General features: G+C 46.8%; 1 protein-coding gene across 3 annotated transcripts; it reads left to right on the forward strand.

The window, feature by feature from the left end:
- Positions 1-1,608: 1,608 nt before the first annotated feature.
- On the forward strand, positions 1,609-7,480 carry LOC120229336 (serine protease 45-like). Of its 3 annotated transcripts, XM_039228277.1 has the most exons (5): positions 1,609-1,629; positions 4,683-4,830; positions 5,370-5,644; positions 6,491-6,654; positions 6,991-7,480. In XM_039228277.1, exons 1-5 carry the CDS (start codon positions 1,623-1,625, stop codon positions 7,222-7,224), a joined length of 828 nt encoding a protein of 275 aa, XP_039084208.1. In that variant the 5' UTR covers positions 1,609-1,622; the 3' UTR covers positions 7,225-7,480. The 3 variants fall into 3 exon arrangements, with proteins under 3 accessions (XP_039084208.1, XP_039084206.1, XP_039084207.1); XM_039228275.1 differs by lacking the exon at positions 1,609-1,629 and having other exon boundaries at positions 4,456-4,830; XM_039228276.1 differs by lacking the exon at positions 1,609-1,629 and having other exon boundaries at positions 4,456-4,830; positions 6,512-6,654.
- Positions 7,481-12,136: the final 4,656 nt, after the last annotated feature.

Consider the following 12,136-nt stretch of genomic DNA (forward strand, 5'->3'; position numbering starts at 1 on the left):
CCGTCGCTGCCAGATTTCTCCAAGTAACAGTGTCCGCTTGGTGCTGCCCTTCCTCTGCCTCCTCGCTTCTCCCGTAATCTGCAGCCCATTCCCTCCGTGCCTCTGCCCTGCTTGTCCCTGACTTTGCTACCACTTCTCCGTTTTCATTTTTCCCAGTCCCTTGGCTTCTCGGCCATACCTCCAGATTCTCCTCTGACAGACCTCAGGGTAACTCCCTTGCTCTGAGTGCTTCCCCGGGCCACTCATGCCCTGAATGTCCCCGTCCCCTGTGGTGCTGTCTGGGTTCCCTCTTCACTTGCCCCGGGCACTGAGCTGCAATTCATGTGATGCCGCCCCACAAAACAGCCTGTCTGCGTGCGCAGCTACCTGCCGGATGACCTAGAAACATCTCAATTCCTTGAGGTGCAAAGCCGAGGCTTTCATCTGACTACAGACTGGGTTTTCTTATTCTGTTCTCAATTCTGTGGATAGGAGGCACTGTTCCCTAAAATCCGACACCAGGGGTTATCCGAGACCTGGCCATCTGCCGGTATCCCACAGCCATGCCTGTCCTCACTGTCACTTCCTTGCGTAGACTACCTCCTTCTTTGCCTGTGTCCTCGGGAGCCTCTCGTGGGGTCTCATGGCCTTCAGTCTTTTTTTTTTTTTATTTTTTAATGTTTATTTATTTTTGATAGAGAGAGAGAGAGAGAGAGAGCAGGGGAAGGTCAGAGAGGCAGGGAGACACAGAATCCAGAATAGGCTCCAGGCTCTGGGGTCTCATGGCCTTCAGTCTTTTTTTTTTTTTATTTTTTAATGTTTATTTATTTTTGATAGAGAGAGAGAGAGAGCGAGCAGGGGAAGGTCAGAGAGGCAGGGAGACACAGAATCCAGAATAGGCTCCAGGCTCTGAGCTGTCAGCACAGAGCCTGATGTGGGGCTCAAACCCACAAACTGTGAGATCATGACCTGAGCCAGAGTTGGATGCTTAACTGACTGAGCCACCCAGGCGCCCCTCATGGCCTTCAGTCTTATCATCTTCCTACTTAGTCTTCACAATTCAAGCCCGCCTATGTCACCCTCCCACTGGCCTCCCTCCTCCCTGAGGGTCTCTTTGCTTCTCAGCCCTAGCTTAGGAGCCTCCCGCCTCCCCCCAGCCCTGCCCTGTGATTGACCCCTGACTTTGCTCCATGGCATCATTTCTTGATCATAAAGCCTTGCCCTTTCTTCTCTGGAGCTCTGGCATACACCATGGTGTTTCTTTCACCAGGAATGTCATTGTCGCTCTTCTCTTTCCCTCTTTTTCATCTCTAAAGCCTAGCACAATAGCCCTTCTCACAAGTGTCCTCGTCCACCACTTCCTCTGGGCTCCCCTGACACCTGTGGCCTGGTCCCTGCATTGATCTCACACAGGCGACTGTGTGCTTACTTCTGTCTCCCCTGCTGGACAGCATGTTCCTAGAGGGCACATACAGCCGGTGTCTGTTTCATACACTCGGTCCCCTCCCTGGCCTCGGGCTCCAGGCTGGGAACTGAGTGAGAGATGAGGGAATATTTGGGGAACGAACAAATTAACTAATTCGTGACCTCTTGCTTCATCTCTGTTCCCCTTTTCTCCTCCAGGTTATAAAGAAAACAATTCCATGCCAGGTGGGTAGGGTGAGCCCCTGCTCTAGGAGAACCTCAGCTCCTGGGAGGGTGTGTCCTGAAGAGGGTCCCCCAGATAGTGTTTCTGGGTGTGTAGGAAGCAGGAATTTAGTCTGACCATCTGCTTTCGGAAGGGCCTTTTTCCTTAGATGGCAGGGATGGTGGGGTAGATTACTTCTGCTGTTCAAGGCCTTCTGTTGGCAAGGCTCCTTCCTGATTTATGAATTGCTCAGTTGATTAAGTTAGCTGTTCCTGCTTATGTCCATGCCCCACTGCTCGTCTCGCCTCCCCCCGCCTTTCAACCTTTTCTCTATGTTCAGTGTGTATCTCTGCTTGTGCGTGTTCTCGTCAAAATGCGCATTGTGGTTTTGTGTGCATGTATTTTTAACTTACATTAAATGGTATATTCTCTAGATCCCTTTCTGTTTCCTCCAACTTACAGAACACTGAAAATACAAATAGGTCAAGGAACACGCGCATCATAGTTTTCAGATTCAGTTGAGGGTAACATACACCATGACTCCTTCTCTCTAAATACGTAGCTGTGTGTTTCTAAGAATATTCCTTTAGCTAATTGTAATATCAACTTATCAACTTATTACTTATCAACTACTTATCAACTTCACACAATAACATCGATACCATACTTTTATCTGTTGTCCATAATCTTGTTTGGTGAGCCCTCTGCATTCCTATCAGCCTACCAACCAGCATGACTGAAGCTTTTATCTGTTTTTGCCAATCTCATAGATGAAAAATGGCTTTTTGATTTAATTGACATTTTTCTCATTATTAATGAGTTTCGGCATGTCTCATGTGCTTTTAGCCTCTCGAGTTTCTTCTTCTAATAAATTGCCCTTATCCTATGTGTATTGTCTCTTGTTCTTTTTTCCTTGTTGACTTCCTAGAGTTCCCTGTGTGTTCCTAATGAAAGTCTTGTACTGATTTTAGATAATTGTAAATATTGCTTCCCAGTCTGTCATTAATTTGATTAATCAAATTGATCATTTGATGCTTTATAGATTTTTAAAAAATGTTTATTTATTTTTGAGAGAGAGAGAGGTTGCAAGCCAAGGGGGGGCAGAGAGAGAGGGGGAGACAGAGGACCCAAGTGGGCTCTGCAGTGCACAGAGCCCATCAAGGGGCTCAAACCCATGAACCGTGAGCTCATGACCTGAGCCGAAGTCGAATGCTTAACCAACTGAACCACCCAAGCTCCCCTGTGGATTGTGTTTTGAGGTTTTGTTTAAGGAGCCTTTTCCCACCCCATTTCACGTGGTCCACTGTTAACTTTACATTTTTGCTTTCCTGTTTAGGTCTTCCAGTGCTGCTAGGAAGGAATCCAGTTTTGTTTTTCTTGTTTCTTTTGTAGTGAGTCAGTTTTCCCAGCACCATCTACTCAACACCCATCTTCCACCCACCGATGGTGGTGGCTCCTTTATTTACATTAAATTCCCCGTGTTCCCAGAATGACCTCAGGCTCTCTGTTCTTTTCCATTGCTTCCATCTGTCAGTCCTTGTCAATGCCATACTCTTGTTATTACGGTTTTGATGTGTGTCTAGATATTTGAGGGGACAAATGTCCCTTTATGTTCTACCCTTTCAGGGACTGAGCTATTCATAGCTTTGTTTTTCCATGTCAGTTGTAGAGTAAGTTTATAAAGTTTCCTAAAATTCTAACTTGGAAAATGACTTTATAGATTAACTCTGGGAAAAATTATATCTGAAATGTCTAGTTGTTTATTTAAAAGCAAGCGCTGTCTCTCCGTTTGTGCTGATCATTTTCAGCGTCCTTTATCAGAGTCTAAAATGTATCACCACAGAAGTTTGGCGTAGTGTGTATTCCTCGGTGCCTATGATTTTTTGTTATCAAAAATGTGTCTTGTTTTGAATATATTTTCTAGTGGATCATACTGGAGTAGAGAAGTGTTATTGATTTAAAAAATCAGTTGTTGAAGTATTATACACAGAAGTACACAAATTTTAAGGGTCCAGCTCAGGAAATGATCACATAGGGGACACACCTATGTAATCAGTGCCTTGGTCAGAAAGTAGAGCAATGCCAGGAGCCAGAGGCCCCCTTCTGCTCTCTCGGTCATTGTCTGTCTCCCTCCCACGAAGTACCGTCATTCTTGGCTTCTGACAGCATAGCATCTTTTTGCGTGTCCCTTAATGTTATATGGTGTTTGCTGTAGGTTTGTGGCATCTACCTTTGGTTAAGGATTTCCTTTCTATTCCTACTTTGCTTAGTCGTAAGTATGTGTTGAATTTTTCAGATGTCTTTTTCTGTGTCTACTGAGAAAAGCATAGGATCCTTCTCTTTAGAGAAAAAGCATTGTTTGTGTGGAGAATACACTAAGGGCCCGTCCATTGTGGGGCCCCCCTTTGCACTCCTGAGATAGTTGCTACCTGATTGTGGTGCCTTGTTTTTTCAAAATATAACACTGAGTAATATTTTATTTATAGTTTTTGCACCTGTGTGCACTCATAGTCGTACAACGTGGTTGTTGGAAGTACACACAGACTGAGGCCGCGTAAGCTGTGAGCGGGCTCCATCGCTCGGTGCGGAGGCTCTTTCTTGAATGGCCTGTGTGCAGATTTCAGACACAGAAGTCTGGAGCTTTTCTTAGCTCTGAGTGGCATGGGGACAGAGGCCTTTTGCATCTGAGAGATACAGTAAGCATTATGGCCTCTTGGGAACATGGCCTGGGACTTCCCTGAACACAAGAGAGTGCATTTCTCGTCCTGGGGCTCCTTCCGTGCTTCTCCTTGTTTTGAGGTTCCCTGCGACCCACTCCCTGTTGTCTCATTATCTCCCTCTCTCCTGTGATGTCTTTACGTCTCTGTCTTGAAGCCTTTCATCTCTGGCATTGTCATTTTTTTCGTCTAGCACGGTGCTTTTCTCTCACCCTGTCTTCCCATCTTTGAAATGAGGACAAGACCCTGAATGTACAGCTTTGTGCAGATTGTCCCGGGGTGCGGGGCCTTTTGGTCTCAGTTGTCCTCATCCTCCAACATGTGGTCACTGTGTCTCCCCGGCACCCATGTTCCTGAAGTTTGTGGTAGACCCTGGTGGTCGGAAGATTTGGACATGACCCGACATTGGCCCTGGGAGGTGAGCCTCCGGCTGGAAAATGAACACATATGTGGAGGAGCCCTCATCGATCTCACCTGGGTGGTGACTGCTGCCCACTGCATCCAAGGGTGAGTGTGACCCGTGTGCCCACGGCCTGGAGACCCAGGGCTGCCATTTCCTTCTCATTTCCTCTGTGAAACAATGTGGGAGTTGGGAGGTAAGGGGAGAGTAGGAAGGGATATCCCGAATGGGGAAAGGTCCTGCTCAAGTCTCACAGGGTGCCAGGGGCTGAGTTGGGGCAGGAGACCCAAGCAGCAGTGACTGTGTCCTGAGCAGGGTGACAGGAAAACTCAGCATACGCTCCCCCACTCCCCGTATACCTCCCGCACCCCTGATGCACATGAGGACACACACGTACAGCAACACCTGTGTGCTTGCATACACCGCACACAGATGAGGCCACCTTGAATCAGCTTGAACAGTGAATGAGGAGGCAGCCATTTCCCTGACTCCGATAGCCTCCAGGCTGGATTAGCAAGATGGAGTGAGCAGAGCACATCAGGCAGGGCTTCTGCCAAGGGAGGGGGTCTTCGGTGGAGGTTGGAGCATTGCGTTGTTCTGTTCGGGAGCCTGACGCCGAGTGGCTGGGGCTGCCTGTCTCCCCCAGCACCAAAGAGTACTCAGTGATTCTCGGCACCGCCAAGCTGAAGCCCGCAAACTTCTCGAAGGCTGTCTCGATCCCCGTGAGGGACATCATCGTGCACCCCAAGTACTGGGGCCGGACCTTCATCACGGGTGATGTCGCCCTTCTCCAGCTTCAGACTCCTGCCACCTTCAGCAAGTACGTGCAGCCTATCTGCCTCCCAGAGGCCAGCTACAACCTGAAGGTTGGGACACAGTGCTGGGTGACCGGCTGGGGCCAGGTTAAACAGCGCTTCTCAGGTGAGCACGATGGGTTGAGGGTGGGGAGTGGAACCACAGAGGGCGCGCTCCCTTCCTTCTGGGGCCTTGTCTGCTAGACCCCTTCATGGTGCCTCTCAGGAAGCCTGTGGCTGTCCCCTCTGGGCCCTGCTTCTTCGGACGTGCTAAGACTGTCCTCACGATTTACACCATCAGGCTTGCTGTGGGCACCTCGTGTAGGTCATGCGGTGCCTGGGCTGGGCATGATCTTTTGCCTCTTACAGAGCTGGGGGTCAGGGATCATAAATGTACTCACTCGCTCATTCATTCGCCTGACAAGCCTCTGGCACACCCCAGCCCCCTTGCAATGGGAGCACTTACCTTCCCCGCGGGGCACCATAACTGAGTGGGAGTGGGGGCCGGGCTGGCAAGGAAAGAGGCAAAGACTTTGTCAGGGGATCTCAAGATCAAGCCGGGAGGGATCTGGGATGAGGGTCTGTCTGAGAAGCCTGAAGGAGGAGCGTCTATTAATCAGGTGACAGAGGGCACAGCCAGTGCAGAGCTCAGAGGCTGGAGGGAAGCAACATGTGTTGCGAGGAGGGGGGGGGTCTCAGCCTGTGAGTAGTTGCATTGAAACTTGGATTGTGGCCTCCTTGGTTCACAAGCAAAAGCTGCCCAGGGAGAGGGGTTCTGAAGGCCTCAGAGGGTGGGTGAGGGGCTCACCAGACATGGTCCACACTGCAGGGAGAGACAGGTGAGAGAGGGCACAGGTGTGTGCAGGGATGTGACGTGGCCGAGTCTCAGAAATGGAGGCGATAGGACGCTGGGGAGAGGCCAGGGCCGAGCGGAGCGAGAAGTCCTTTCTCAGCCCTCTGGGCTCCTCCACAGTGAACTCCACACTCACACCAGAGCTGCAGGAAGCCGAGGTGTTTATCATGGACAACAGAAGGTGCGATCGGATTTACCGCAGGAAGTCTCTCGCCCCCCGCCTCATCCCCCTTGTCCTGGGAGACATGATCTGTGCCACCAATTACAGAGAAAACTTGTGCTCCGTGAGTTTCTGGGAGGTTCTGGCAGCTCTTCTGTCGGCAGTGACTCCCAGGGTGGGGGCGGGGGAGGTTCCCGGGGAGGGGTATGCTTGGCCTCCCTCCCGGTCAGCATGGCCAGGCAATGCCCTGCTCCCGCCTCCTGTCCCCTGGGACTTTGATTCTGCCTGGTATTCTGGGATGGGTCTGCAACTGAGGAGCTGAAGGAGGAGCCCATGTAGTGAGATCCTCGAGGAGTGAAAGCATCTTCCAAGCAGAAGTCAGGGTGGGCATTCTGGGTCCTCTGGGGTCCTGGGGCCCAGCGGGGCCCAGAGCTTCCATTGTTCCTCTCTCTTTGTCTAGGGGGATTCTGGGGGCCCGTTGGCTTGTGAAGCCGAGGGCATGTGGATCCTGGCTGGGGTGTTGTCCTGGGAAAAGGCCTGTGCCAGAGCGCAGAATCCTGGTGTGTACACCCGCGTCACCAAGTACAGCAAATGGATCAAGAAGCAAATAAGTAACGGGGCTCCCTCAGGCCCCCAGAACTTGGCCTGGCTTCTGCTCCTGATATGGCTGCTGCAGCCCCCGATGGGCTCCTGATCTCCCTTCTGTCTCCTTCCTGCCTTACCTGTGCTGTACAGGTCCAGATCTAGGGTAGACCGAGGTCCTGTGTCAACAATCAAGAGTCAAGGTGGGGAGAGTGGCCCCTGGGAAGATGGAGCCCTGCTTTGGTTTCCCAGTGGGGAGGGGTATGGTGCATGATTAGGCCTTGGGTGACCAAGACAAGGGACGTGCATCCAGAAAAGCTCTGGAATCGGGGACCAGGACAGCCAGGAATAAATTTGTGCAAATGTGAGCTGGCTCTGTTCTTTTTTTCTGGGTGACCCTGGGCGGTTGGGCTGAGTGGGCAGGCAGGGCCTCCTGGGATGAATTCTGCCGGCAGGTTCCCCAGAGTGGAGGCTGATGGTTTTTGCTAGATCACTAATGCAAGGCCATAGGCAAAGGGCCTGGGCCTCAGGCCTCAGTTTCCTCATCTGTAAACTGGGCCTGCTGGAAGGGGGCACTTGAAGCATGCCCTGCAGGCTGAGGGTCCCACCCAAATATAGCTTACTTTTTGTTTTAAAATGAAAATTATACCATTTATTTCATGATCTCTGCCTGTGACCCTCAACACAGTGTGAAATAGCCATGATAGGGAGCGGAGTGTGTGTATCTCAGGCTTCATATGGCTCATAGATAGTTATTGGGATACTCCTCCATGTTGGGCACTGTTTTGGGCCCTGATGATGCAGTCATGAACTATTAGGATGATTATATGGTTTCTCTTATTTAATTTGTTCTCATCATGAAATTCATTACCAAATCTCAGTAGATTTCTTTGGTAAATCCCATAACCCACGTTGTGGGTTCAATTTGCTGGAATTTTGTTTAGAATTTCTGTCCCAGTGTTGGATTGGCCTCTACCTTTCCTTTCTGTTGCACCATTTCTTCTAGGTTGGTGTCATTGCCGTGCTAGCCTCTTAAAACATGGTGAGAAGCTTTCTAGTGTTTTCCTGTGCCCCAGAGAAGTTTCTGTAACAGCAGCATTGTCTTTTCCTTGGGTTTGGCAGATTGTGCACATAAAACCCACTGGGCCTGATAGCTTTTTTAAGAGAGAGACAAATCTTTGACTATTTAAAAACTACCTTGTATAGTTATTGGCCAAGTTGAGTTTCTTATTTCCTTTTGCATTAAGTTTAGTATAGAAAATCACTTACTTTAGCTTAGATTTCTTTTTTTTTTAATTTTAGCTTAGATTCTTTAAAAAAAAATTTTTTTTAATGTTTTATTTTTTTCTGAGAGAGAATGAGAGAGAGACAGCATGAGCAGGGGAGGGTCAGAGAGAGAGAGGGAGACACAGAATCTGAAACAGGCTCCCGGCTCTGAGCTGGCTGTCAGCACAGAGCCCGATGCGGGGCTCAAACCCATGAACTGCAAGATCATGACCTGAGCCGAAGTCGGACGCTTAACCGACTGAGCCAGGTGCCCCTAATTTTAGCTTAGATTCTTATATTTCAAACTGATGTATAAAGTTTGAACCTGTGGCTTCTTTCCCATTTCTAATATTATTTATATAGATATGCTTGCCCTTTTCTTAATACTTAAAGATTAGAATTGCCAGATTTTTGTGTGTTTCATAGGTGTTTTTAAAAATCCATCTGGTATGCCTTATTACTTAGCTTCATGGTATCCATCCGTCCCTCATATGACCCATGTCCTGGTCAGTGGCCTGGCCTGCCCCCTCTGCTGTGCTGTTCGTGTTCTTCAAGGGGGAAGCTGTCACACTCCCAGCTCCCAGGAAGGGTGGCTCCTTGGTCTGGCCGAGTTAACATGGTGCAGTGCCCTGGCTACCCAATGCCAGGTGGGTCACCCAGGCAGCCTAAGGCACAGATAGAGACATGCATGCCCTTTCTCTGAATGTGGAGGAGGAAACAGAAGCATGTGGGCTGTTGACAACCATTTTTTTTTAAGTTTTAATTTAAATTCCAGTGAGTTAGCATACAGTATAACATTTGTTTTTGGTGTGCAGTATAGTGATTCAGCACATCCCTGCATCACCTCGTGCAACTGGCAACCATTTTTCACCAAAAGAACCAACTCAGGATAAAGTCACCACCAGTGAAGAGAAGACACAAATTTTAAGCCTATTTGAGTGGAAGTCTCTTACTGGGGACTCCTAAATAGTAAAAACTAACTTCTGGTATTAGTGCTCAAATCTGCTTTTTGTTTATTTTATTAAAGCTCTTTTAGCCTTAGTATTTCTGTCTGCTTTTGGGAGATTTATTTTACTGTCCTTTTCCTAACTTCTTGAGTAGGGTGCTTACTCAGTTATTACAGGCTTCCTTGGTTTCTAATATTTTTACTTAACTGTGTAAAATTCCCTCCGAGTCTCACTTTGACCATATTTCATGGGATTTGTTATGTGCGGAGCTCCTTATCATTCATTTCTGTATTGTTTCTGATTTCATGCTACATATGTTTTTAAGATTTTATCCAAACTTTGTTATGGAACAATCATTTCATGCAGTTTTAGTCATATTTCTTCTTTTATGTGAAAGTAATTCTTGGGTACCTGGGTGACACATTTGGTTGAACATCCAACTCTTGGTTTTGGCTCAGGTCATGGTCTTATGGTTTGTGAGATCGAGCCCCGCGTCAGGCTCCTTGCTGAGCATGGAGCCTGCCTGGGACTCTTGTTCTCCTTCTCTCTCTGCGCCTCCCCCCTCAAAATAAATAAATAAACTTTGAAAAGAATAATTCTCTTTTGTATAGAATTTATTTCAAACTATTTTGCAACCCATACTTTCCACTGTAAACTATTAATCTGAATAAGTGATGGTTTGTTATAATTGGGGATTATACAGGTAATAATTAGGCAAAACTTGTCGGCAAATATTGTTGCTGAACCTCTTGCTATATTTTTTATTTAATGCCAAGAGTTACATAGAAGGGTACTCTTTAATTTCCTGATAGCTTGTTTGGGGGAGGATGGGTACTTCTTTTCTTTCCCCCTATTAAAACTTATATCACAATGTGGATTTAATTACTGTTATGTTTTGGAACTTATTGTTTTGTTTTTTTTAAGTTTTAACATTTTTTATTTATTTCTGAGAGAGAGAGACAGTGTGAACAGGGGAGGGTCAGAGAGAGAGGGAGACACAGAATCTGAAAGTCTCTAGGCTCTGAGCTCGGTGTCAGCACAGAGCCCGACGCAGGGCTCGAACCCACAAACTGTGAGATCATGACCTGAGCCGAAGTCAGATGCTTAACCGACTGAGCCATCCAGGCGCCCCTATTGGGGTTTTATTTGTGCCTAGTATTTGGTCAATTTTAGTGAAAGATTCATGTGTGTTTGAAATGAAAGCCTGTGTGTTTTGAAACAAAGCTCTAGCCGTAATGGATTGAATTAGGTTTGTTGATTGTATTATTCAGATTCTCTCCACACTTCAGATATCTTATGTCTATATAATCCATTGATTTCTGAGAGATTTACCACAGGAGTTAAGACTCCTTTTTGCAATTCTAGCAATTCTTGCTTTCTGTTTCAAACTTATGTTGCTAAGAGTGCAAAGTACATGTTCACTGTACCCTTGTGGTGGGTTGTTCCCTATCCATATAAAATTTGCCATTGATGATATTTGTTTTTTCAAAGATCTGAATCATAGAATTCATTCCTAATTCTGCTGTTCTAATTGATGTTATGTTTTGTACCTATTTCCTAAAGGTTTTCCTTGGGTTTATTTTAGACCTTTTATAGTTTCTTTTTTTAAAAACTTTTTTTAATGTTTTATTTATTTCTGAGAGAGAGGGAGAGAGACATCGTGAGCAGGGGAGGGTCAAAGAGAGAGGGAGACACAGAATCTGAAACAGGCTCCAGGCTCTGAGCTGGCTGTCAGCACAGAGCCCAACACAGGGCTCGAACCCACAAACTGTGAGATCATGACTTGAGCCGAAGTCAGACGCTTAACTGACCGAGCCACCCAGGCGCCCCATAAGCCTTTTATAGTTTCTTGATCTGAGCATTTAATTCACTTTCATTCTTTGTTATTCAATGATAAATACCTTTAAGGCTGTGGATTTGCCTTGAAAACACCCAGTAAGTTTTTAAACTTTTTTTTTAAATGTTTTATTTATTTCTGAGAGAGAGAGAGAGACAGCGTGAACAGGGAAGGGTCAGAGAGAGAGGGAGACACAGAATCTGAAACAGGCTCCAGGCTCTGAGATAGCTGTCAGCACAAAGCCCGACATGGGGCTCAAACCAACGAACCATGAGATTATGACCTGAGCCAAAGTCGGACGCTTAACCAACTGAGCCACTCAGGTGCCCCACACCCAGTAAGTTTTTAATGCATTACTGTAATTACTAACATTTTTCTAAAGAGTTTATAGAATCTTACTTCTTCAAAATAAGTTAACGAAGTTTATTTTTAAAAACTTCAGATAAGTTGCTCACTCTTGTCATTAAATCATTGTTTCATTGATTGCATCATGATACAAAAGTGTGGCCCAAACTGTTCAGCTTTTAGGGAAGTTATTGTGATGTTCTTGGTAGTCTCGTGTGTGGTTGGTTTTTATAGCTATTCTACTCCCCAAAGACAGGACTGGAGAAGGCTGTCCCCTACAGGTGAGGTTTTTCAGTTTCTCATGTATCATTGAGTGACTTTGCTTTCTAGGTTTGATGCTATGTGATCCATGGACATAATTTTATGATGTTACATAGTCATTGGCATTTTCATCTTTTCCTAACATAAAGTAACTTTCTTTTTCTGTTCGAAGCGTTTGTCATGAGTCACGTTTGTTTGTTTCCTTCTTTCCTCTCTCCTGCCCTTCATCCTTTCTTTCAGAGCTTCACAGTCAGTGTGGAGTCCAACATGGGGCTTGAACTGATAGCCTTGAGATCAAGACCTGAACTGAGATCAACAGTCAGATGCCTAACCAACTAAGCCACCCAGGTGCCCCCTGAATCACATTT

This window comes from Hyaena hyaena, unplaced genomic scaffold (assembly GCF_003009895.1).
Source record: "Hyaena hyaena isolate Hyena2069 unplaced genomic scaffold, ASM300989v1 scaffold_30, whole genome shotgun sequence".
NCBI classification, from domain to species: Eukaryota; Metazoa; Chordata; class Mammalia; order Carnivora; family Hyaenidae; genus Hyaena; species Hyaena hyaena.

Bases quoted from the DNA above. Each gene is read 5' to 3' on its own strand.
- LOC120229336 (XM_039228275.1), top strand. From the start codon at position 4,574: ATGTACAGCTTTGTGCAGATTGTCCCGGGGTGCGGGGCCTTTTGGTCT. The intron at 5,645-6,490 runs GTGAGCACGATG...GCTCCTCCACAG, and splicing joins GGTTAAACAGCGCTTCTCAG to TGAACTCCACACTCACACCA. The intron at 6,655-6,990 runs GTGAGTTTCTGG...CTCTTTGTCTAG, and splicing joins ACAGAGAAAACTTGTGCTCC to GGGGATTCTGGGGGCCCGTT.